General features: G+C 41.5%; 1 protein-coding gene across 28 annotated transcripts in view; it reads right to left on the bottom strand.

Moving 5' to 3' along the window:
- ZNF532 (zinc finger protein 532) overlaps positions 1-23795 on the bottom strand; it is a 123072-nt gene that overhangs the window by 28321 nt on the left and 70956 nt on the right. For 25 of the 28 annotated variants that reach the window (XM_055368252.2, XM_055368245.2, XM_055368254.2 and 22 more), the window contains 4 exons: positions 23063-23244; positions 17961-18137; positions 9327-9489; positions 3731-4012 (listed from right to left, as the gene is read on the bottom strand). The exons of 1 other annotated variant lie outside the window; for it this stretch is intronic. In XM_055368252.2, coding sequence (XP_055224227.1) covers positions 3731-4012; positions 9327-9489; positions 17961-18137; positions 23063-23244 — 804 coding nt within the window. The remainder of the gene's footprint in view (positions 1-3730; positions 4013-9326; positions 9490-17960; positions 18138-23062; positions 23245-23795) is intronic. 2 more of the 28 variants (XM_063699270.1, XM_063699271.1) reach the window with 1 other exon arrangement.

Raw genomic sequence — 23795 nt, 5'->3', positions numbered from 1 at the left:
AATAATAATCATACTAGAAGCAGTAACACTAAGGTAATGACTGTACTGTGGTTGGCAGAATACGTTTAGATTATTCCCCAAGTTATTTTATTTCTATATATATATATATACGTATTTTAAGTCATAATTATGATACTAAAATCAAGTATACATTCAAAGTTCACTGGTTCAGAACGCTGACATGTTTATCCTAATGCATAATATTTCATCGGATAATCCAATAAATTTGGATCTTTCCAATGACTTCTGGGCTGGTGGAAGTTAAACTGTATTCTCTCCTGAGACCTTTAGCCAAATACAATTTTTGATCTCTTATATGTGTATAGCGTATTTCATATTGATATCTCATCTTAAACCCATAGGAATTAGAGAATACTTATCACTTCATATATAGTTCTCTAGGTACTTACAACACAGGACACTGGAAGATCACTAAATATGTACCCATTTTAAAGCAGAGGAGGTTAAGTCTAAGAGGAGTTAGATGTCTTCCAAATCAGAACTCATTCTTGGTCTATTAATTCAAGAAATACTTTTCAACTAACTGGAGACACAGATTTGGGTGCTATCTGTATATATACTGTACACGAGAAGCAAAGTTATAAGAGTGGTTGAATTTTCCCAAGAGAAAGTTAAACGTTTCTAGGACAGAAACCTGATGGGTGTTCCGGTAATGGTGAGAGAACCCAGGAGAGAGAGGTATTCCACAATCAGGGTAGAAAATGCTTTTAGAAAGAATTGCTAATCATGTGAAACACCGCTGTGGGGTGAGTGGAGGTAAAGACAGGAACACATCCAACGACTTAACAACAAAGGGGTCACCAGAGAACTGGGTTCAGTGATAAGGTGGCAAGCCCAGGGTAAACAGGAAGGAAAGATATAGATAGCAAGGTGCTCACCTGGTTGTCTGAAGGAAGACGGAGAAAAGACAGCACAGGGGCTTTGAAGTTTGGGTGACTTAAGTATTCTAGGAAAGGAGAAATGAATGGAGATAGATATAAGATGCTTGTAGAGGGGTGTCTGGAAGTGGGTGCTCCAGTGAGACTTGGCATGATGGAACTCTCACACTCAACACCATTCATTTCACCAGCTTATGAAGACGCTCCTCCCCTCTCCTCACCCACTCATCTCCTTCATTCTCTCAGGAGGCTGAGGGAACAGGATTGAAACTACAATCTAATATGATGTGCCTCATTCCAAAGGCAGGGCCTCAACTCCTTCAAAGCCAATCCTAAAATTATACTAAGCCAGACATTTCCATTCTGATGAACATCTCCATCAAAACCAAGGGCACATGCGTGCACACACATCCAATTCAGAGTGGGCTCTCTGCTGCAGGTCCAGAGCAAAGGCTTTCAATCAGTGGTACATTTCATCCCACCAACCTTTTTGAAACCGTCTCCTCCTCTCATATCCTAGATCTAATCATTATCTCAAATGTAAGATAAAGATAGTTTTCTAAAAAAGGAAAAGAGTTCTGATATGTTACAAGATAGTTACAGAAATCTCACGAAATGAAAGGACTGGACTACCGGATGATGACGAAGGCCAGCTCCTGTTTGACTCTTATGCAATCTGGTAGGGGTGCCAAGTGAAGACTCCCTAGAACCACCACATCAGACTCTGACAGCACCCTGGCAGTGCATTTATACCATAGATTATTGAAGTATTGCTCCTTAAAAACTACCCAGTATTTACAATGAACACTGTACAATGCTAGTAGGAAAGCCTTAGACTAAGATGATTAAATAAGCAATGTGCCACTAAAGCCAAATATATTCTGTAAGTAACTACTTTTTATATCAAGACACACTGTAGTGAGACCAAATACAATAAAAACATCTTTTTGCAATTTGTGAATATTGTGATCCAGCCATGTTCACAGGCCATTTGGGATAATCACAAAGTAAAACATGTCAGTTTCATGAGCAGCTCAAACAAATAGTACAAATAAATGAGATTACAGAACAGTTCTTAGCACATTTAATAGAGCAAACTGCTCAAAGATGTAGTGTATACTAATTATAAAACAATTCCTATGTACTCTCTATATAGTCTCACTACGGATGACTATTTTGTTCTATTGGCTTAAGTTAAAGCAGTAAGATGACTTTCTTTGAAAACGTCACGTATTTGAACCCACTAATCAATCTCAGTATTAGGACTACAAATGAGACAAGCTGGTAGCTGGTATTATGTTCCTCATGATGAAATACAAAAAGAATACAGCACCTATGACATATTCTTTTGTTGTTTTTTAGTTTTGAGACAGGGCCTCGCTCTATCCCCCAGGGTAGAGTGCAGTGGCATGATCATGGTTCACTGCACCCTGGAACTCCTGGGCTCAAGTAATCCTCTTGCCTCCGCCTCCCAATGTGCTGGGATTATAGGCGTGAGCCACCATGCCCAGCTGACAAGGGCTTACCTAAAAAATTCAAATCTAATCAATATTCCAGGAATATGAGATAAAGAGGAACAAGTTAAACGGTGTCAAAAAGTAGCAAATTCCAGCTGGGCACAGTGGCTCACGCCTGTAATCCAGCACTTTGGGAGGCCAAAGTGGGTGGACTGCCTGAGGCCAGGAGTTCGAGACCAGCCTGGCCAACATGGTAAAATCCCATCTTTACTAAAAATATTTAAAAATTAGCTGAGCGTGGTGGTGCACATCTGTAATCCCAGCTACCTGGGAGGCTGATGCATGAGAATTGCTTGAACCCAGGAGGCAGAGATTGCAGTGAGCCGAGATCATGCCACTGCATTTCAGCCTGGACAACAGAGTGAGACTCTTTCTCAAAAAAAAAAAAAAAAAAAAAAAGTAGCAAATTCCATGTTGGTTCCTAGTGTCAACAAGTTAAAAAAAAAAAAAAAAGTATCAATTACCTAAATCTAGTAAAGTGAGGGACAACCTATATACAGGACAAACAATCCAATTTTTCTAACAAATCAACCATACATTAAAAAATAAAATGGAAGGAGGACTACGTAAAATAAAGAATTACACAACAACCAAACGTAATATATGGACTTTTTGGGTCCTGACCATAACAAACCAACTTTGAGACAATCAGGAAATGTGAATACAGCCTAATATTGTATTTAATACAGTATTAGATAATACTGAAAAATAATTTTGCTAATATTATTAGGTCTAATAAGTATTTTTTAAATTCCTTATCAGTTGGAGACATATACTTACTATTTAAAAGAGAAAGGATATACATATGTGACTCAGATTTTTCAGTGATTTGGAGTTACAGAGCTTCTACTGGAAGTTAAAGGATGTGGTTCCTCTTCCCACTACCAAACTCAAGGAAGAATCATGTAAGTCACACAAATGCTACTGGCAATGTTCAACATTTCCACTGTCTTTCTCTGCTCCTTTCTTCCTTAGCTGGCACAAGGATAGAGGTAAATTCAAATGCCTTTAACCTTGGTTTACTATTTTTCTCTTTCCTAGCTATAAATATGAATGTGATAGGTAACTTACCACATTCATGCACACCAGTCTGGAGGAGTGCATGTGAAGGCAATGACCAGGAAAACTGAAGACTGAAGGATTTGGAAAGGTCTATTTTACAGATAAAGAAGTGAGGCAGAGAGACACCAAGTGATTTTTAAGGTCACACCACTAATTACTGATAGAGCCAAGCCAAGAGCCCACATCTTGGAAGCTTGCCAGTCCAGTGCCCTCTCTTGCACTCACCCAGAGCAGCTTTCATTCTTTACTGACCTTCCCGTGCTCCTTCCTCACGTGGGATATGTACACATCTCTCTGCATGAACAGGCAGTCACACTCCCAACACGTCCACCCAGGACTGGCCACTTTCTTGGTTTCCATTGATTTTTTCACAGGAGATGGAGATTTCTTTTCCAATTTCTCTTTCCCATTCATGGATTTGGTGTCCTCTTTGTTCTGATTTGCTGAATTTTGAGTTGCAGGCTTAATGCTCAAAGGCAAGTTTATACCCAAGTTTGGAGGCCCTTCAATACTTTTCAATGTTCCATGCATAGACTACATTATAAAAAGAAAAGAAATATCTATCACAAATCACAACACTAAAAGAAAGCACAAGTACGCTATCTTAACATGTGGTACACATTTCAACACCATTTTATATTCATTCAGAAATATTTAATATATAAAGAAAAAAACCTAAGCTAAATATACATTTCAAAAGAGATAAAAGTCTGCTATAAGTTATGCATTTCTCTTTCCAAATGCTTTTTAAAGGCCTATATGTTTGTACCATTTTAAAATTCTTTAAAGAAAGACCTCTGTATTGAACACAAATTAATCCTGGTACTTTATCCTCCTGTAACATCCCAGAGGGAGGCCTCTCTACAACAAACCATTTCAGAACAACTCTCTCCTTTCCCATCAGCCTGGAAATGTTTAAATAGGCTAATACATTATTAGGAATTCAACTAGAACAAACTGACTTGAGCAAACATCTAAGATCAATACGTTAGTAAATAGCAAGCCTTTTTCTTTTCATGCCTTTCACATTCTTGGAATACTGGTAACAGTCTAGGTTTTTGCTGGGTTTTGTCAGTAATTTTCATCTCCTTACATCCTATCCCGACCCATCCTTTCTTACTGATGGCAGCCAGGCTTGAGAACTACACACATTAGATACTCATGTCTTTTTAAATTGCTTAGCTAACTATTATCATCAACATAATGGCCACAACAGCCATCTTCAACTTAAACTCACTGGATTTCAAATTTGAAAAGGGTAAAATTAGTGCAATTTGATTCTAAAGACCAGCTCACTTTGGTTTTTGTTTTGTATTCTAAAAGCATGGAAAAAAAACAGCGGGGTGGGGTGTATGCAGTGGCTCACGCCTATAATTCCAACACTTCAGGAGGCCAAGGCAGGAGGATCACTTGAAGCCTGGAGTTTGAGACCAGTCTGGGCAACACAGAGAGACCTCATCTCTACAAAAAGATTAATAAATTAGTCGGGCATAGTGGTGCATGCCTGAAGTCCCAGTTACTTAGAAGGCTGAGGTAAGAGGATTGCTTGAGCCCAGGAGTTCAAGGTTACAGTGAGCTACAATCATGCCACTGCACTCTAGCCTGGGGAACAGAGCAAGACCCTGTCTCAAAAAATAAAAACAAAAACAAAAAAAGAGGGTGGAGGAGAGCAAAAAATAAAATCTTTGCCTCTGTATAAAATATACAATTTATTTTTGAATAGGGCCGTCTCTTCTTACTAGCAGTCAGGCTTGCAGTTAAACCATGAATTCCTGAATCTACAGAAAGACAACATCAAAAATCTTTCCTAAGAGGCTTTCACACATCCGAGTTCCCCTGGGTCACAGAGACTCACACTGATAGACCTCAGCTCCACATTCCTTCTTGGATGTTTAAGAAAAAAGCCATTCCTTCAGGATACTCTCCATCACATTTTCTCAAGGCAAGGTCTTCTCTAAACAGTGCCAAGAACTAGCTAACCTTCCTCAACATCATTTTTCACCAGAGGGAAACAGGGGTTCTATCATTTTCTCACCGGCTGAAGTCACAAGGTCTACGTAAACAGGCAACAGTGAAAGTGGCCCATAAAAGGGGGCTGAGGTGGGCCACGCACAGTGGCTCACGCCTGCAATCCCAGCACTTTGGGAGGCCGAGGCAGGTGGATCACGAGGTCAGGAGATCGAGACCAACCTGGCTAACATGGTGAAACCCCGTCTCTACTAAAAATACAAAAAATTAGCCGTGCATGGTGGCAGGTGCCTGTAGTCCCAGCTACTTGGGAGGCAGAGGCAGGAGAATGGCATGAACCCGGGAGGCGGAGCTTGCAGTGAGCGGAGATCTCCCCACTGCACTCCAGCTTGGGCGACGGAGCAAAACTCCATCTCAAAAAAAAAAAAAAACAAAAAAAAAAAACGGGGGTTGGGGGGCGAGGGCTGAGGTGATTGTCTAACCATGTTCTTTGCAAAGAGAAAATCTGGAGCAAGACATGATTTCTTGATAGCCAAAAACTATGCCTTGCTTCATGCCCACCACCCAGGGCAGAAGGCTTCTGTGTTTCATTGCTCTTTTTCAAAAGAGAAGCTAAGTTTTTCCATTTTTAACTATTTAAAACCTAAAGAAAACAAAACCTAAAACCCTCTAGCAACTTTTCATAAGTTTCTAGGCAAATGCATTTTTACTAACTGATAAGCTGAAGAAAGGATAAAATATTAAAATATTCTTCTGTAAGATAACCTTAAAGTGCTACAGAAATTACAGAAAAGAAGCAACAAGTTACACTGTAAGTAAAATTAAGACTACTAAGTCCAGGTGCAGTGGCTCAGGCCTGTAAATCCCAGCACTTCAGAAGGCCAAGGCAGGAGAATCACTTGAGCCCAGGAGTTCAAGACCAACCTGGACAACATAGTGAAAAACCCTGTCTCTACAAAAAATACAAAATACAAAAATCGGCCAGGCGTGGTGGCGCATGCCTGTAGTCTCAGCTATTCGGGGGGCTGAGGTTGGAGGATCACCTGAGCCCAGGACATGGAGGCTGCCTTGAGCCCTGATATGCCACTGTACTCCAACCTGGGCAACAAAGTGAGACCTTATCTCAAAAGAAGAAAAAAAAAAAAGACTCTGAAAAGCAAATGTCAGCTGGGAATGGTGGCTCACACCTATAATTTCAGCGCTCTGGAAGGTCAAGGTGAGAAAACCACTTGAGACCAGAGGTTCAGCCTGGGCAACACGGCAAGACATGCCTCATTCATTCATTCATATTGTCATTTTTAAATAAAGAAACAACTTATTTCTTTTCAAATTGATTTTTCCTTAGCTCCTATAACAATAATTAATTTGAATGAATGTCTGTAACTCGAAAGTTTAAATATAAATGTCAACATGGAGGTCCTACAAGTTTATATTTTGGTAGGAGAAGAAAATGACACAAATTGGATTAAACTGGGCAAATAAGAGCCCATCTTTAAGTGAATATGTATGTGGAGAAAACTTGTGCCTGTTCCACTTCCTCTTCCTTCCTCATGAAAAACTGCATAGCACAGGCAATGTAAATAAATAACAAGAGCTAAATAGATTATCTTAAAAATTTAAAAAAAAAACAACAGTATGCCCCTAAAACTATGCTTACCCAACCCCAAACATATAAATGCAGGATAATATTTTTAAATGCATAGAACATACATGAAATGAGAACATAAGTGATTATTCCCACTGTTTTTGTATCATGTAGTCTTGCATAGGTTCAGATGAATAACAATTCTTTCCTCCTTGTGGCCACAGGATTTTACCACCCCTCTTCAGTTTCTATTTCTTGGAACCTTGTATTCCTCCAAATTCACTATTAACACAAGGAAGACCCTAACCACAAAGTCGATGACCCGACTTCCAGATGCAAAGATGAGTTCTAGAAACCAAATACCTTAAAAGCCTCTTAAGAAGCAACTGTTCTTTTCTTTGTTGTTGGCACACATGTAGTATGTTAAAATATTTTGGTTTAATTCCAACGTCCCTAAATTTTTATTAGCAGTTTTAAATTCTTCCTGGTGTTTCATTAAATAGATATTTACTGTCAAAATAATTATGTAATTTTAGCTAAAATAGTTAAATTATCTTAAGAGGGTTTTACTGTACTTCAAATGAGAATGATGAAATGCATCTCCCATGCTTTTATTCACCCAAGTAATGCCATCACCACCACTATCTTTACCTTGCCTGGAAGGAGAGAATCTCCAAGATGTTCATTTGCATTAAGCAATTACTCTATATGAACTCACACATGTTCAATACAGGAAATGTCAAGGATTCATAATCCAGGCATTTAGCTGACATGAGACTAGAATAATTCAGGGACTCTGCGTTTTAAACTGACCTTTTTTGTGTAACTTTTTGTTTGTTTGTTTCTGAGACGGAGTCTTGCTCTGTCGCCCAGACTGGAGTGCAGTGGCACAATCTCAGCTCACTGAGATGTCTGCCTCCTGAGTTCAAGTGATTCTCCTGCCTCAGCCTCCCAAGTAGCTAGGATTACAGGCATGCACCACCATGCCCAGCTGATTTTTGTATTTTTAGTAGAGACGGGGTTTCACCATGTTGGTCTCAAGTGATCCGCCTACCTTGGCCTCCCAAAGTGCTGGGATTACAGGTGTAAGCCACCGTGCCCAGCCTGTATAATGTATTTTTAAAAGAGCAAAACTAAAAGAAAGAGATTGAGTTCCTGATAATATGGGGTCTCTTGTTTCTCTGTTTTAAAAGTAAGTCATTTTAATCTCTGAAAGCCAATGGATATTATCTCCTAATCATACAAGGAAAAAAAAATGCTTAACATATTACAGTGGACAGTTAAGCAGCTAGAACTAAGCACTGGCCTTAGTAAGCTTAAAAGGCTATAAATAGATTTCTGTGCCCCTTTTGGGGGTTGGAGAGTAAAACAGTCCACACTGGATATTTATTCATTTCATTAACTGAACACCACCAGGTGCCAGGTACCATACTATATCCTAGATATTTAACAGTCCATTTACAATGCAATCTTTACAGAAAAAAAAAAAGAAAAGAAACTAAAAGGTTTAGGGGTATTAATTACAATGCAAACCTAACTGCTTAAATAATTTCAAGGGAAAAAACCTTCATTTTTCTAAATATACCAATATTTGTGTGAATTAGCATAATTCCTCAGAGCCCTTGTCTGTTTCTAAGTCTTACAGAATTCTCAAGAAAAGAAAAACTTCGGCCAGGCGCGGTGGCTCATGCCTATAATCCCAGCACTTTGGGAGGACAAGGCAGGCGGATCACCTGAGGTCAGGAGTTCAAGATCAGCCTGGCCAACATGGTGAAACTAAAAATATAAAAATTAGCCGGGTGTGGTGGTACACGCCTGTAATCCTAGCTACTCGGGAGGCTGAGGCAGGAGAATCACTTGAACCTGGGAGGCGGAGGTTGCAGTGAGCTGAGATCGTGCCACTGCATTCTAGCCTGGGAGACAGAGGGAGACTCTGTCTCAAAAAGAAAAAAAAAAAAAAAGGAAAGGAAAGGAAAACTTCACAGTCATCATTTTCACATATTAAAAAAAACAAAAAACAAAAAACTTAGTACTTTTTTACTCTTTTAAAATCAGGGCAGACATTGGTTCCTTTTCACTAATCTTTAGTAGGCAGATCAGGACTCCTGAATGAAAAGCACCACAGTCAAGTGAACACATGATGACAGCATGTAAGTTGCTCACTGACAACGACCAGCATCCATCCCTTCCCTCGACAGTGAGGCATGCTTTAGAGTCACCTGCAGCTCAGCCTTGATTTATGACCAATGAATGGATCTGCAATTCATTTAAAGGAGAGGATAGATGCACACACACCTTGATATGGTCCATCATAAGTTGCTTCTGTGCATATAAAAGAGAACAGTCTGGACACTTGAAAACAGACACCTTCTGGTTTTCAATGTGTTGGTCAAAGTGGCGATACAGCAAGGTTTGCAGGGTGAACACAGTGTCGCACATGGAACACTTATATATTATTCTAAAATAGAAGAGTGCAGCGAGATCATGTCAGTCAGCCTCTTTAAGTCAAAGGATCTGCTACTTTATAGCTGAAGAACTTGGGAGGCAGAGGCACATTGAGAACACACAAACACAATAAATAGAACAACGATTAGCTTTGAAACAAACTTTTGAAGACAACTGGCATCACTCAATCATAGATCAACCTTAACATTTTCAGTAAAGATGCATTCAGCTACATTTACTTAGAAATCTAAATTAATGACCATTTTACTATTCACAAATCTATAACTAGCACGTTTGTACAAAGTCTTCATGTTACTTTAACGCAGAGCAAAAGCATCCTTTTTTTTTAAAGATTTTTTTTTAAGATCAGACAAGGCAATGATGATACCCTAACTTGGAAAAGAATGTTAATCTGATTAATAAACTAAATGGGCCTACTCAACTCCAAAGTTTTCATTTAGAGTCAGTAGCAATTTTACATTTGAATGTCAATATTTCTATACCTGTTCTTAACACAGGAAGCCCTACGCCAGTAAACAAATATACAGTAAAATCAAGAAACAGAAAATAAAATCGATACCACTGTTATTTCAACAATGCTTGAATGTTTCTTATGCTTTAAATGACTTAAAATATTCACTTGTCTCCTACAAACTATTTCCATGACTAATATGTTACTAACAAGCAGCCTCCTCAAATGAATTCAGCAGACCTGAACCTTCTGAACATAATCCCTCCTGCCCATCCACACTCTCTACTGAAACGAGGGCACGAGACGTCTTGAGAGGGTAAAGGGCTGCGTCTACCCTGCTGCCGGCCTCTGCCTCCAATGGATGTGTGATCGGTCATTTGAGAACAGCTCTGATGGCAGCAGGTCACCATTTTTTAGTCACTGCTCTGGGTCACCCTGGCGCATAGGAGAGGGCCTATGGGCATCTGTATTTCCTCTGGAGAACTGTGAGAATGGGCACAAAGAATTCTAAGGAGCTGCTTAGGAAAAGGTCAGAGAAAAGCCGACTGGATGTGAGGGTCAGAAATGAGAAGAGAGAAGTTGAGGTTTTACCTGGCATTCCTATGGCAAAGCTGAAGAACGGAATGCCTCCTAAAACCACCTGCCTTCCCTCTCTCAGGGCCCTGAGAGAGGACTTCCCATGTAGCTTCAAACCTCACTGTGCAATTCTCTGTCCAAAGTTACAGAAGTAACTTTTTTCTCTTTTTCCCCATAAGATTTATAAGTTTAACTGGATTGGCCTGTTTTTACAAGGTCTTGAGATGTTAGTTACTTTACTGCAGAGCACAAGTACCCTTGGGGGAGGGGGTGTTGAGAAGCAGACAAGGTTTTCGGGGCCGTACAATGCAGCACAATGTTGTATACTAATCATTTGTCATCATTAACCGTAGCAGGTGTGACAAAGATGTTCACTTCCTCCCTGTTTGAAACTGCTTAGTGTTGTGAACAGCCCAAATGTCCAAGAGTATAAATAACTGGTTAAATAGAAAACTAGGCCAGCATGGTGGCTCATGCCTGTAATCCCAGCACTTTGGGAAGCTGAGGCAGGTGGACTGCCTGAGCTCAGGGGTTTGAGACTAGCTTGGGCAACAGGGCGAAACCCTATCTCTACTAAAAATACAAAAAATTAGCCGGGTGTGGGAGCTACAGGTGGCTGAGGCACAAGAATCGCTTGGGCCTAGGAGGCGGAGGTTGCAGTGAGCTGAGATCACGCCACTGTACGCCAGCTTGGGCAACAGAGCAAGACTATGTCTCAAAAAAAAAAAAAAAAAAACTATATGAAGATTTTTTTAAAATGATGTCACAGACCTATACCAATGGCATGGAAAGATTTTCATGCAAATTAAAACAGAAGATAACAAGATAGAATGTATGATATGATCACATTTTTTAAAGGGCATAGAAAAGAAAGAGAAGGCATAGGATTGTCAGCATCTCTGCTGGATGATAGTATGTGTGTTTTTATTGCTTTGTTTGTCTCTACTTCCTGTTTTTTCTGTAATTGGCATAGGACAATTGTTTTAAAAAAGATAGACTTGGCCGGGCGCAGTGGCTCACATCTGTAATCCCAGAATTTTGGGAGGCCGAGGCAGGAGGATCACAAGGTCAGGAGATTGAGACCAACCTGGCCAACATGGTCAAACCCTGTCTCTACTAAAATACAAAAAAGAATTAGCCGGGCGTGGTGGCGTGCACCTGTAGTCCTAACTACTTGGCAGGCTGAGGCAGGGGAATCGCTTGAACCCAGGAGGCAGAGGTTACAGTGAGCCGAGACCACGCTGCTGCACTCTAGCCTGGTGACAGAGGGAGACTCCGTCTCAAAAAAAAAATAAAAATAAAAATAAGGATAGCCTCAAGAAAAGAACTGAGATTTACTAGCTAGGCTAAGAAATTGCTCAGAACTCAATTTTCACATTTTGAGAAATCACTATTTCACAGCTATGCCACAGCTCATTTTGTTCATGCTACATTCCTTTGGGGAGGGATTCTGTTGTTTGGACGTGCTGTCTTAACAACAGGAAGTGTAAAACAGGAGACCATCTATTTACGTAGCTATCATTCTGAGGAGGCTGAGCAGGTTGTTGGTGTAATATTAGAATCCCTCCCCACAAAATACTAACAGATATAAAAGGGAAAATGGTGACTTTATAGTGGAGAAACCGGGCAGACATTGCCTCACCTCGATGATGAAGGGTGGCATCACCACTACCTTGTAAGACAGGTGGATGTCGCCCTTGCCCCCAGAGTGATCCTTTGAGAAAAGCATGGCAACACGGCCCAGGCATTGCCGCCAAGAGCACATGCCTGAGTCCAGCAATGAGAGTGCAGTGACAGACCAAGTGAGGGTCAGCCACAGGAGAGGCCTGGGTCCCCTTTTGGACAGCCAAAGACATGAGAACAGGGGACACTGAGCAACTGCTTCAGAAGGAAGGACACTGAAAAGGCAGCACAAGTAAATCCAAAATGTACACCCAGATAAGATCTCGGACCAGAGAGGAGAAAGACACGCATAACAACTGGGAGGAATCTGGATGAAGTCAATGAATTGAATGGTATTGTAATCAACAATGACTTCCTGACTTGGGGGCTGCACGGAGGTTACTTACACAAGTTCCTTTTGTGGAAGAGAGCAGAACACACCAAAGCATTTACATCATGGTCCCCCTTTCCTCCTAAATACAAAGCAGGGAGGGAGACAGACCAATGACTGCAACGCTAACAACTGAGGAATCTGGGGGAAAAAGATGCACGTGTTCTCTCCATGTTCTTCCAGCTTTTTTTGTAGGATAAAATCCATTACAAACTGCAGCTGATTTTTTTTTTTTTAAAGTCCAAATACGACAAACCTCACAGACATGTCTTTTAGGAGCAGAATCTGAGGATGGAGCAAACTCTCCAATGAAAATGGAAAATCCCCAGGGAGACCGGCTGCCAGGCAGAGAGGAGGGGCAGCATTCAAGATGGAGAGACCACTCTGCACAAAGGCAGGGGTCTGCTGGGCACCGTTTGCTAGGAAACAGTGAGAACCCCAGTATAGCTGGACTCCCAGGGGTGTGGGAGTGGCCAGAGAGGGTGCTTTAGAGTTGTGCAGGGCTTTGAAAGCCAAACCTGGAAGTCTGGACCTAATCCTAAATGCAAGATCGGATGAGTAGCAGGGTGACTACATCACAACAAAGGCAGTACGGGAAGGAGAAGAAGGGAGAGAGAGAGGAGGAGAGGGGGAGCGGGAAAGGAAGGAGAAAGAGAAAAGAATAAAAAGCTAAAACCAAATACCCATACTCAGGTCAAATTTACAGCAACAAACTCTCCAGAATACTTCAAACAGGTGTCACAACAAATAAATAAAAGACTCCAAGCTTTGAAATTGCTGCCATAAACCTCCTACATTACCATCAGCTGAATCTAACTAGGGGCAAAGCACCACCTTCCACGTCATACACCTAATCCCCACAGCCACAGTGAGGTAGATGACACTGCTGCCATTTCACAGATGGGACACCAGGACTTAGCAGACTAGATAATCTGCTTGGTGTTTAACAGATTCTAGGGCCAAAGTTCAAATTCAGCTTCCTCTGACTCCATACTCCTCTCTCATGCTGCTATTCTAATTTTCCATGTTTTACTTCTTAGGAACATGTTCAAAAACTCTTGTCTCTTATACAATTCTTATTTTGAAGTTCTCATTTCTCCACTTACATACATTTAGAAATTGCAAATAAAAGGAAGGCACAGCAAAAGAAACTGCTGTTAATCAGCAGTCAAGGAAAAACTAGAAGCAGACACAAAACTTCATTACCATAAGATATAGGCCAGGCATGGTGGCTCACACCTATAATCCCAGCAATCTGGGAGGCTGAGGCAGGCAGATCACAAGGTAAAGAGATCGAGACCATCCTGGCCAACATGGAGAAACCTCATCTCTACTAAAAATACAAAAATTAGCTGGACATGGTGGCGCGTGCCTGTAATTCCAGCTACTCAGGAGGCTGAGGCAGGAGAATCGCTTGAACCAGGGAGTCGGAGGTTGCAGTGAGCCAAGATTGCGCCACTGCACTACAGCCTGGCAACAGAGCGAGACTCCATCTCAAAAAAAGGAAAAAAAAAAAAAAAAAAAGGCTGGGCGCAGTGGCTCATGCCTGTAATCCCAGCACTTTGGGAAGCCGAGGTGGGTGGATCACGAGGTCAGGAAATCGAAACCATCCTGGCTAACATGGTGAAACCCCGGCTCTACTAAAAATACAAAAAAATTAGCCAGGCGTGATGGTGGGTGCCTGTAGTCCCAGGTACTCAGGAGGCTGAGGCAGGAGAATGGCGAGAACCCGGGAGGCGGAGGTTGCAGTAAGCAGAGATCGTGCCACTGCACTCCAGCCTGGGTGACAGAGCGAGACTCCATCTCAAAAAAAAAAAAAAAAAAAAGATATAGTAATGGACAGTCAAAATGATCTCAAATTATCCAGAAAAGATTAAGGGGTACTCAGAGTTTCCTTTTAAACAGCAGGGTACTATGCCTGCCCACACACTGGAAAACAAGAAACAAAGTGCTTACAACAGTACCCAGCACAGAGTAAACGCAGTAAATTAAACAAAAATCGTGTGCCATGCTTTTTGAACTGGGATGCTGGGACTATGGGACTTCATGGGTATTTTTTCATACATCCATATGTTCTCTAAGAAAAACAGGTGAGAGGTTATTTTAACACTGATCATTTAAAAAAGTAATGCAAATCATTTGCATACATTTATGTTATTTGTATAACCACCTGTTAAACAAATACTGCTGGGGAATTTCACTGCCTGAGCTGGGACTGTTTAGTCATTTTGGACTTATGTAAACAGAATAGAGATGGATTTAATGCCAAAAGAAACCTTTGGGTCAAATGTAGGCCAAACAGCCACAGGATGAAAGCTTTTACCTTAGTTTTAATTGGAAAAGGGGGTGAGGGAGGGTTATCTCTGGGAACACTGCAGTACAGGCCTACTGGGCCCAACAGAGCTGGTGCAGCAGCCGTCATTGCCACAGTCAGGCTGCGGGTGAGGGCTCCAGGCAGCCAGACCAGCCCTCACACTGAATCCATGCGATTAACTTATCTTTCACTGGCTTTGGAGTTTTGTTAACCACTTCTTCTATAAATTTGTTTCACTTTTATAATTTAAAATACAGTACCTATGTTTAGGCTTGCACTTAGGAAGGAAGGAAGGAAGGAAGGGAGGGAGGGAGGGAGGGAAGGAAGGGAGGGAGGGAGGGAAGGGAGGGAGGGAGGGAGGGAAGGAAGGGAGGGAGGGAGGGAGGGAGGGAGGGAGGGAGGGAGGGACAGGGCGCAGTGGCTCACACCTGTAATCCCAGCACTTTGGGAGGCCAAGGCGGGCGGATCATGAGGTCAGAAGATCGAGACCATCCTGGCTAACACGGTGAAACCCCGTCTCTACTAAAAATACAAAAAATTAGCCAGGCATGGTGGTGGGCGCCTGTAGTCCCAGCTACTCAGGAGGCTGAGGCAGGAGAATGGCTTGAACTCGGGAGGCGGAGCTTGCAGTGAGCTGAGATCGTGCCACTGCACTCCAGCCTGGGCGACACAGCGAGACTGGGGGGGGGAGGGGGGGGTAGAAAAAAAGAAAAGAAAAAAGAAAGAAGGAAGAAAGGAAGGGACGGAGGGAGGGAGAGAGGGAGGGAGGAAAGGAAGGAAGAAAAGAGAAAAGGAAGGAAGGAGGGAAGGAAGGAAGGAAGGAAAAGGAAGGAAGAAAGATGGAAAGAAAGAAAAGAAAGAAAGAGGAAGGGAGGTGAGGGGAAGAGAGAAAAGAAAAAAAGAAACAAAGAAAAAAGAAAAAAAGAAGAAAAAAGAAAAGAAAAGAAAATACTGGGGCCGGGTGCAGTGGCTCGCACCTGCAATCCCAGCACTTTGAGAGGACTGCTTGAGCCCAAGAATTCAAGACAAGCCTGGGCAACACGGCAAAATCCCATCTTTACAGAAAACTTAAAAATCAGCCAGGTGTGGTGGTGTGCGTGTGCACCTGTGGTCCCAGCTACTAGAAAGGCTGAGGCAGGAGGATCACCTGAGCCCAGGAGGTCAAGGCTGCAGTGAGGTGTGATCACACTCCAGTCTGGATCAGAATGAGACTCTGCCTCATAAAAAAAAGAGAGAGAGAGAGAGAAAAGAAACCACTGGAATAATTGTTTTCTATACAATACCCAAATTTGAAGAAAACTGTTTTAGCCTATTTTAATCATTTGCTTCCTTACATTCTGAGGTAACAACTACTTTTCCAGATGTCACACACATTTCTGACAATCAAATTTTATTTATTTTAATAAAGAACCAAATAAAAACTACATTCATCCCAGGGGGAAAGGCTGCATTAGTACCCACAAGTCTAACAGTCCTGAAAACTGAAGACACTAAAATTCACTAATCCCCATCTTCAGAGTCAAGACATCAAGACATGTATGGATTCCTTAATTTGTAATGTGTTTCATTTTGGGATCAACCTACAAAGATCAGAATGAAGGTCCTACTAAAATAAAATTTAACTTCAACATGTTTTTTTTTGATAAAACAGTCACTTCTGTAGTATTCAATCATATTTCCCCAAAACTAAATGTTTCAACAAAAGCCAGGAGTGTGTGTGTGTGTGTGTGTGTGTGTGTGTGTGTGTGTGTGTGTGTGTGTTAAATATGGCATATCTGCGTATCTTCCCCCTAATACTTCCTTAATTATGGAGTTATGGGCAAAAACACACCAACAGATTTGGACAGCAAATCTAGCTTCTTGTAATGATCAAACTCTATGTTGCGATAACTAATCCAGGAATAAAATGAGCACAACCAGGAGCATTAATCCAGTGCTGTGTGCGCAAGGAGGGAGCAAAGACACACAAGAAGAAACTAATGCTGACAGAGCCCTCCATGCTCCAGACACAGGCACTGTTGTGCTACACATTTTAAACACATCATCTCATCTCATCCTCACTTAAGCAGGACCCTCACTTCATGGGGGAGAAGATGGCCGCTGAGACAGTGCAGGTCCCAGGTCACCCAGCCGGTGGGTGGCAGGATTCCGACCGGCTCCAGTGCCCACACTCCCTCCTCTTTGTTAAGCTGCCCCTACTGCAGGCAGGCAGCCCCTTTTTGCTAAAGAACCGCTTCATTATTAAAGACTCCACAAAGCAAAAATCAATCAAATTAAGAGCAAGATTAAGGCAAAAAAAAATTTACTAATCAGGGACTTATACTGGCTATGAAGTTAAATTCAGTAACCAGTGTCTTAAGTTGCCTTCATCTTAAAAATATTACTTTTTAAGCAAAAGTGTACCCTATAAAAAAGGAACTATGGAAAAATTTAAAGATGACGGGGTTTCTAAAAAATACTTTTCCTAGGAGTTGTTAAAAATCATCTTAAGAGGCTGGGTGCCGTGGTTCACGCCTGTAATCCTAGCACTTTGGGAGGTCAAGGCAGGTGGATCACTAGGTCAGGAGATCGACACCATCCTGGCTAACACGTTGAAACCCCGTCTCTATTAACAATACAAAAAATTAGCCAGGAGTGGTGGCATGCACCTGTAGTCCCAGCTACTCAGGAGGCTGAAGCAGGAGAATCGCTTGAACCCAGGAGACGGAGGTTGCAGTGAGCCAAGATCGCACCACTGCATTCTAGCCTGGGCGACAGAGCGAGACTCTGTCTCAAAAAAAAAAAAAAAAAAAAAATTCATCTTAAGAAAAAAATATAAATATTTACTTGTTGAGCAAAAATTCATGACAAGAGCATAAATAATAGGTAACATTTTTGGACAAGGTCTTTACCTGGAAAGAACAGAAAGATTTGGATGAGCTATGAGCTGTATTTCATAAAGCATCGAAATTGGCATAGCTGCATAATTTTTCAGATCTTGGTAAATGTTATTCAATAGAACGACTACTACCTTGCTTCTAAATTGCTAATAAAGCAGTGGAGTAAAACTTGAAAGTCGGTATGACTTACTTTGGTTCTCCTATCTTGATGCCAGGATGCTGTGTGTAGGCGTGGGAATGTGTGCTTGGGGCAGACTTAAACGCCATTGGACAAATAGGACACTTGTAGAAGACTTCACAGTGAGAACCTTGAATGTGAGACTTCAGAGCAGCCACATCAGAGTACACAACATTGCAATGCACACATCTGTTAGAAAAATAAACACACGGTCATTAGCACAACACCATAACACACGTGTAACTGCAAAAACTGGTGAGATGAACACACTTTCATAGCCCTTTTAGGTTTTTAATGGCCCTTCAGAAGTATATTTTAGTTTTTTTCCTATTATAAATCAACTTAATTTTTTATGTTTTTTTGTGGGTTTTTTTTTTTTTTTTTTTTTTTTTTTGAGACAACGTCTCGCTCTGTCGCCCAGGCTGGAGTGCAGTGGTGTGATCCCGGCTCATTGCAACCTCCACCTCCCAGGTTCAAGCAATTCTCGTGCCTCAGCCTCCCAAGTAGCTGGGATTACAGGTGTGTACCACCATGCCCAATTACTTTTTGTATTTTTAGTAGAGATGGGGTTTCGCCATGTTGGCCAAGCTGGTCTCAAACTCCTAGCCTCAAGTGATTCGCCCACCTCAGCTTCCCAAAATGCTGGGATTATAGGTGTAAACCACCATGCCCAGCCTATTTTTATATGTTTAAGAGAAAAGATCATGAAGAAGAAAAATAAAACTCAAATGGTCTATTTTTGGAGCATCTTTAACATTTTTAAGAATGGATATCAAATCTCCAGACCACTGTTTTTGGAGAGGCCTACATATGCTGGATTCTGGCACCAGGGCCCTGAGTTTCCTACCCATCTCCAGGACCCAAATAGCATTTCTAATGGAAGAAATCTTCAGTGTCTAAACCTGCATGCCAAGAACAGAGGGGCAGAGAGGAACAAAGAAGTTCTGGCTCCAAGGCCTCGGCCCACTGTTTCCTGGTACACGCTGATGTGGTCAATGTATGTGGGGTTCATGGTGGTCCACAGGATACAGAAGGTCAACCACCTAGGTGTTTTGTCTCCTAGAAAATAAATTTAAGTACACTTGCATTTGTTTAAGAAATTGCATGAATTACAAACCTCTGAAAATTCAGCATCTCTAAAAAAAAATTGTCTAGCTAACCTCCTTACTTTCTGAATTTCTAATAATCTCACAGTTAGCTCATTCCCTGCTCAAATATAATCCAACAAAGACAAACTTTAAATCTAAGATACATTTCTCCTCTATCTAATCTTTTTCACACGAAGACTCTAAGCAACACTTACACCTCCACTTGATGACCAAGTCTTCCTTGTTCACACCTGAAAACTATTTAAGAGTGGTCTCTCTGCAGGTACAAAAGTCTCCAGAAATTTACCTCTAATACAACTGAACATATGTGCTCCCAGATGTGAGCTACCCAAGGAAGGAAGACTGCAGACAGGGCCTGGTTTCCGGGGGGCAGTGTCCAAAAACTTCTATGACAATCTAAGATGCTTCTATTCTTAGAACCTCCCTTCTGAATCATGGAGATGCTTCCGAAGTTACACAGGAGTGGCACGTTCTGGATTGTATGCATTCTATTTAAGCTTTGCAAGCATTCTGTTAAAAATCATAACTAACGCATTAGCATTTCCAGTGACTGAAGGCATTATGTTCAGCAACAGCTATGTTTAAACAATAAATAACAATAGAGAATAAAAGGACAGCCTCTCTAGCCTATCTACTTGAACTGGTATTTCAGGCAATAGAGCCACCCAAGCATACTGAAACTATTTTGGGTTAACTTACTGAGTTGTCTTGAACAGGTTAATGCTCCTCTCTGGGCCAGTTACTCATTTGTAAAATGAGAAGAATTAAAATAGATCATTTTTAGCTCTTCCCAAACCTAGAAGCCTACAACTCCCATGAAAGAGGAAGATTATGTAAAACAAAAGTAGATGAGTAATTAATGAAACTGAAGGACCCACCACACCATAAACTATAAACAGAAGATTTTCCCATGAAGGATAGAAAGATGGTGTTTAAAGAGCAAAAGACCCAGGAAGGACAAAAAGGAATACAGAGAAAAGCAATAATTACCTAAAGTCACTTGGACTGAGAGGAAGGTTTAATGTACAGCAAATAAAAAGGAAGTATCTAAAATAAAGATGGAATTTTTTGAAGCAAGAGGAAGTGGCTATGACTCAATCCAGAGAACACCATGGAGACCACGGGAAACCCTCCTTAATGTAAGAAACGAAAGCAGGGTATTTTAAAAAGTCATAAAACATCTGCCTACAGGAAGAAGAGGAGCTTCAGGGGGCAACAGAGGCCAATGGGGGATGTAAATAAGACAAAGAAAGGCAGACTTCGAACAGCTCATGCAGTATCTTAATGCTATGAAAAATCCTGTCTACTAAGAAATATGTAATATCCTGAAGTCCTATTCTGGATAACAATAAAGTTTCTTTATTTTTTGAATTAAAAAAATGTTTACAGTATAAAATCCTATAACCATTCCCCTTTCTAGATATACAGTCCAGTGTATCGAGAGGCAGGAAAATTCAGAAAAAATATTTGACTTTTATCAATATATAACTTTTACCAAGTTAACCAGGAGCCAGGGATGACCCATCAGTATTTGGGAGATGTAATATGAGCAAGAGGAGAGACAGCAAGGCACACTGCACCAAGACGAGACAAAGTAAGGCGTGGGAACCATGCTGCTACATTAGACTCATCTGGCTAAAGAAAAGACACATTGAAAATGAGTAACTATAGAGCCAAAGGGAGCAAAAAACATGACAAGGCCACGGGGCTACTAAGCCCCACTTAAACATGAACCTGGACCATTATATGAAGCAGCAGAGGAAAAGAATTACGTTTAAAATTGCTCCTCTCTTCTAAAGGAGCAGTCAACATGAACTAAACTTCACAACACATCGTTGTTTACCAGCCCCATATAGCCTCAAGTCCAGGGAGAAAAAAATCTACACTTAACACAAAATTTTTGGTTAACAACTTGAAATCTACAATTTGAAATACCAAATTTGAACAACTCTGTGAGTAGGGCAAAAGAACAGAAGAGCAAGGATGGTCTTTTCCCAAGTGAGTTGATTACTTTCAGCCTGCATGTGGAGCTTCTGTTTTAATTTAGGAAAGATATCAGCAATAGCTAAAATTGAAGAAGTCATATTTCCTTTAATCATATCAACTTTCATTCTACTAGAAAAACTAAACATTTGAGAAAAATTTGACATCAGTGCAAAGAAGAGCACTTGGGAAGTGCTGCAGAGCTGCTTTCTATTATTAAACACATAATCCATTAATAATAGTTTCAAAACGTGATGGCAAGAACGAAAGTATTATTCTGCATGGGCTTTGCAGATCTGGGGCACCTTTGATTATCCTGTTTTGCTCAGTAACATCCCAGTGGAGCTGGAGGCAGACAATGCACCAATTTTACTGACAGAGGCACCATGGCACAGAAAGAATACGTGAATTACCACATAATTAGTTACTGGCAGAAGTGGTACAAGAAAACTGGTTTCTTGATTTCCAAGCCAAAGGTTTCCACCAGGCTAGATCTCAATCCATAAAACATTTGTGCATTACAAGTTTGGAGGCATGAAATAAAATGTGAAGTTAAGTCTCATAGCTTAGTGTTTTTTAATGCAAAACTGGGCAGAACCACCTAGGAACTGATGATACCATAACCTAAACTTAAATAAAACCATCAAATCATGCCAACTGGACTTCATTTTTATTCAACATAATTTATTACAGGTAAAAAAAAAAAATCACTGCATATTAACAATCTAACGAAGTTACCAGGTAAGCAAATACTTAATGTTAAGATAAACATATAATACAGTAATACCTCTATTAACAAAGACACTGTGTATCAGTGACATGTTTTTCTTGGTGGAATCTTCTTAGTGAAAATATAAAAGGCACAGGAAGGTCATAAGATGGAAAGAAAAGTTCAAATATATAATCATTCAACACTAGCTAACATTAGATTTGCCAGATGTTGTACAATGCACATCTGAGAATCCTGAGGGACAGTAAAAGGGACCACAGTGAAGATATGCAGAAGAGACGAGGGAGGAATGAGAGAACTCGAAGGGGGAGAGGGAGGAGGAGGAAGGGGGGAAGGGGGGGGAGAAGGGAAGAGGAGGAAATGGGGAGGACGGAGAAGGGGAGAGGGAGGAGGAGTGGGGAGGAGGGAGAGGGGGGAGGAGGGAGGGGGGAGGAGGGAGAGGGGGAGGAGGGAGAGGGGGAGGAGGGAGAGGGGGGAGGAGGGAGAGGGGGGAGGAGGGAGAGGGGGGAGGAGGGAGAGGGAGTAGGAGGAAGGGGGAGGAGGAAGGGAGGAGGAGTAAGGGGGAAGAGGGAGAGGGAAGGAGAAGGGAAGAAGGGGAGAAAAGGGAGGGGGAGAGGGAGGAGGAGAAAGGGAGGAGGGAGAGAAGGAGAGGGGAGGAGAAGGAGAGGGGAGGAGGAGGAAAGGGGAGGAGGAGGAAAGGGGAGGAGGAGGAGTGGAGAGAAGGAGAGGGGAGGAGAAGGAGAGGGGAGGAGAAGGAGAGGGGAGGAGGAGGAAAGGGGAGGAGGAGGAGTGGGGAGGAGGAAGAGTGGGGAGGAGGAGAAGGTTATTTGGAGTGCAAGGCTGGAACATACACCCCATCCTTCAATGTGGACCAAATAAAAGTAAAAGACCATCGCACTATTTCTGTTTTCATTAGAGAAGGGGAAATATTAAAAGGTGCGGAATGTATAGTTTTCTTGCAGGGGTTAAAATGCAAAGAGTATGATAACAAAAGTCTGCTACAAAGGGTACAGAAACAAAAAAAGCTGACAGTCAAAGCCACACCTGCACACATGCAAGTGTGCCTAAAAGGACAGGCCCCATGACCCTCCACTTTGTGCGGACCAGCAGGGCCAATATTACATTAAGAGGATTCAAACAGATGGACTCTACAAACGAGCTAGGTTCCCAGAGGATCTGTTAATCGAGGTATCACCGTATGACCCAGAAAACTGTGTGTGCAAACCACTCAAAATGCTGTGCGGTTGTAAGTGAACGAGTTTTACTTGCACATAAGTGAATGATATACTGACCGAAAACCAACTCTCCTCGTGTAGTGCAGACAGTTCTTGGTGACGTGGGTCTGGAAGTGCACCGACCTGCAGATGGCCCCACACTCAGGGCAGGTGTAGGGAGATTTGTGCTGATGGATTCTCTGGTGTGATGCATAACTGCACTGGTTAGGAAGCAGCATCTGGCAGATAGTGCAAGTCTTCTAAACAAACCAAAGGGGGAAACAGGGTTGGTCCTACTAAGTACTTTCTAATATGCAAAGAACCTTGGTTAAACCTCCAGATAATTATACATCCTTCATTTCAAACACTACAGTAATTGATTCTAAGCCCAAGGGAAAAGCCAACTTGAAAGTTACATGTCCAGCGTACAATTCTTTATCCTGTAAAATCACAGTATGTGCTATCTAGTCAGGCTCATCTCAAAGTATGAGCTAAAAACACCCGTTTCAGCAGAGTTCCAATTCCATTACTTTTGCATTTTGCTTAGGGCAAAGAGGTATTCTTACAAATTTATGTGTGCAAAAGACTTTAATATATAGTAACAAGTTTATAGGCATACATATCTTGACAGTAGTCACAGTCCTCACAATTCATAAAAAGCTTTCTCCAAAATAATAAAAATTAATTAGAAGCTAATCCAATTGTTCCCCGACCAGTTATTTGAAATCTGAAATACAGGAATGCAAAAGAATGGCTACAGCAATTATTTGTTCTTTTTGCACTAAAATTGGCCTTTAAATGGATGATCTGG

The sequence above is a fragment of the Gorilla gorilla genome, chromosome 17 (genome assembly GCF_029281585.2).
Source record: "Gorilla gorilla gorilla isolate KB3781 chromosome 17, NHGRI_mGorGor1-v2.1_pri, whole genome shotgun sequence".
Taxonomy (NCBI): domain Eukaryota; kingdom Metazoa; phylum Chordata; class Mammalia; order Primates; family Hominidae; genus Gorilla; species Gorilla gorilla.
This window is presented reverse-complemented; position numbering and strand designations above follow the sequence as displayed.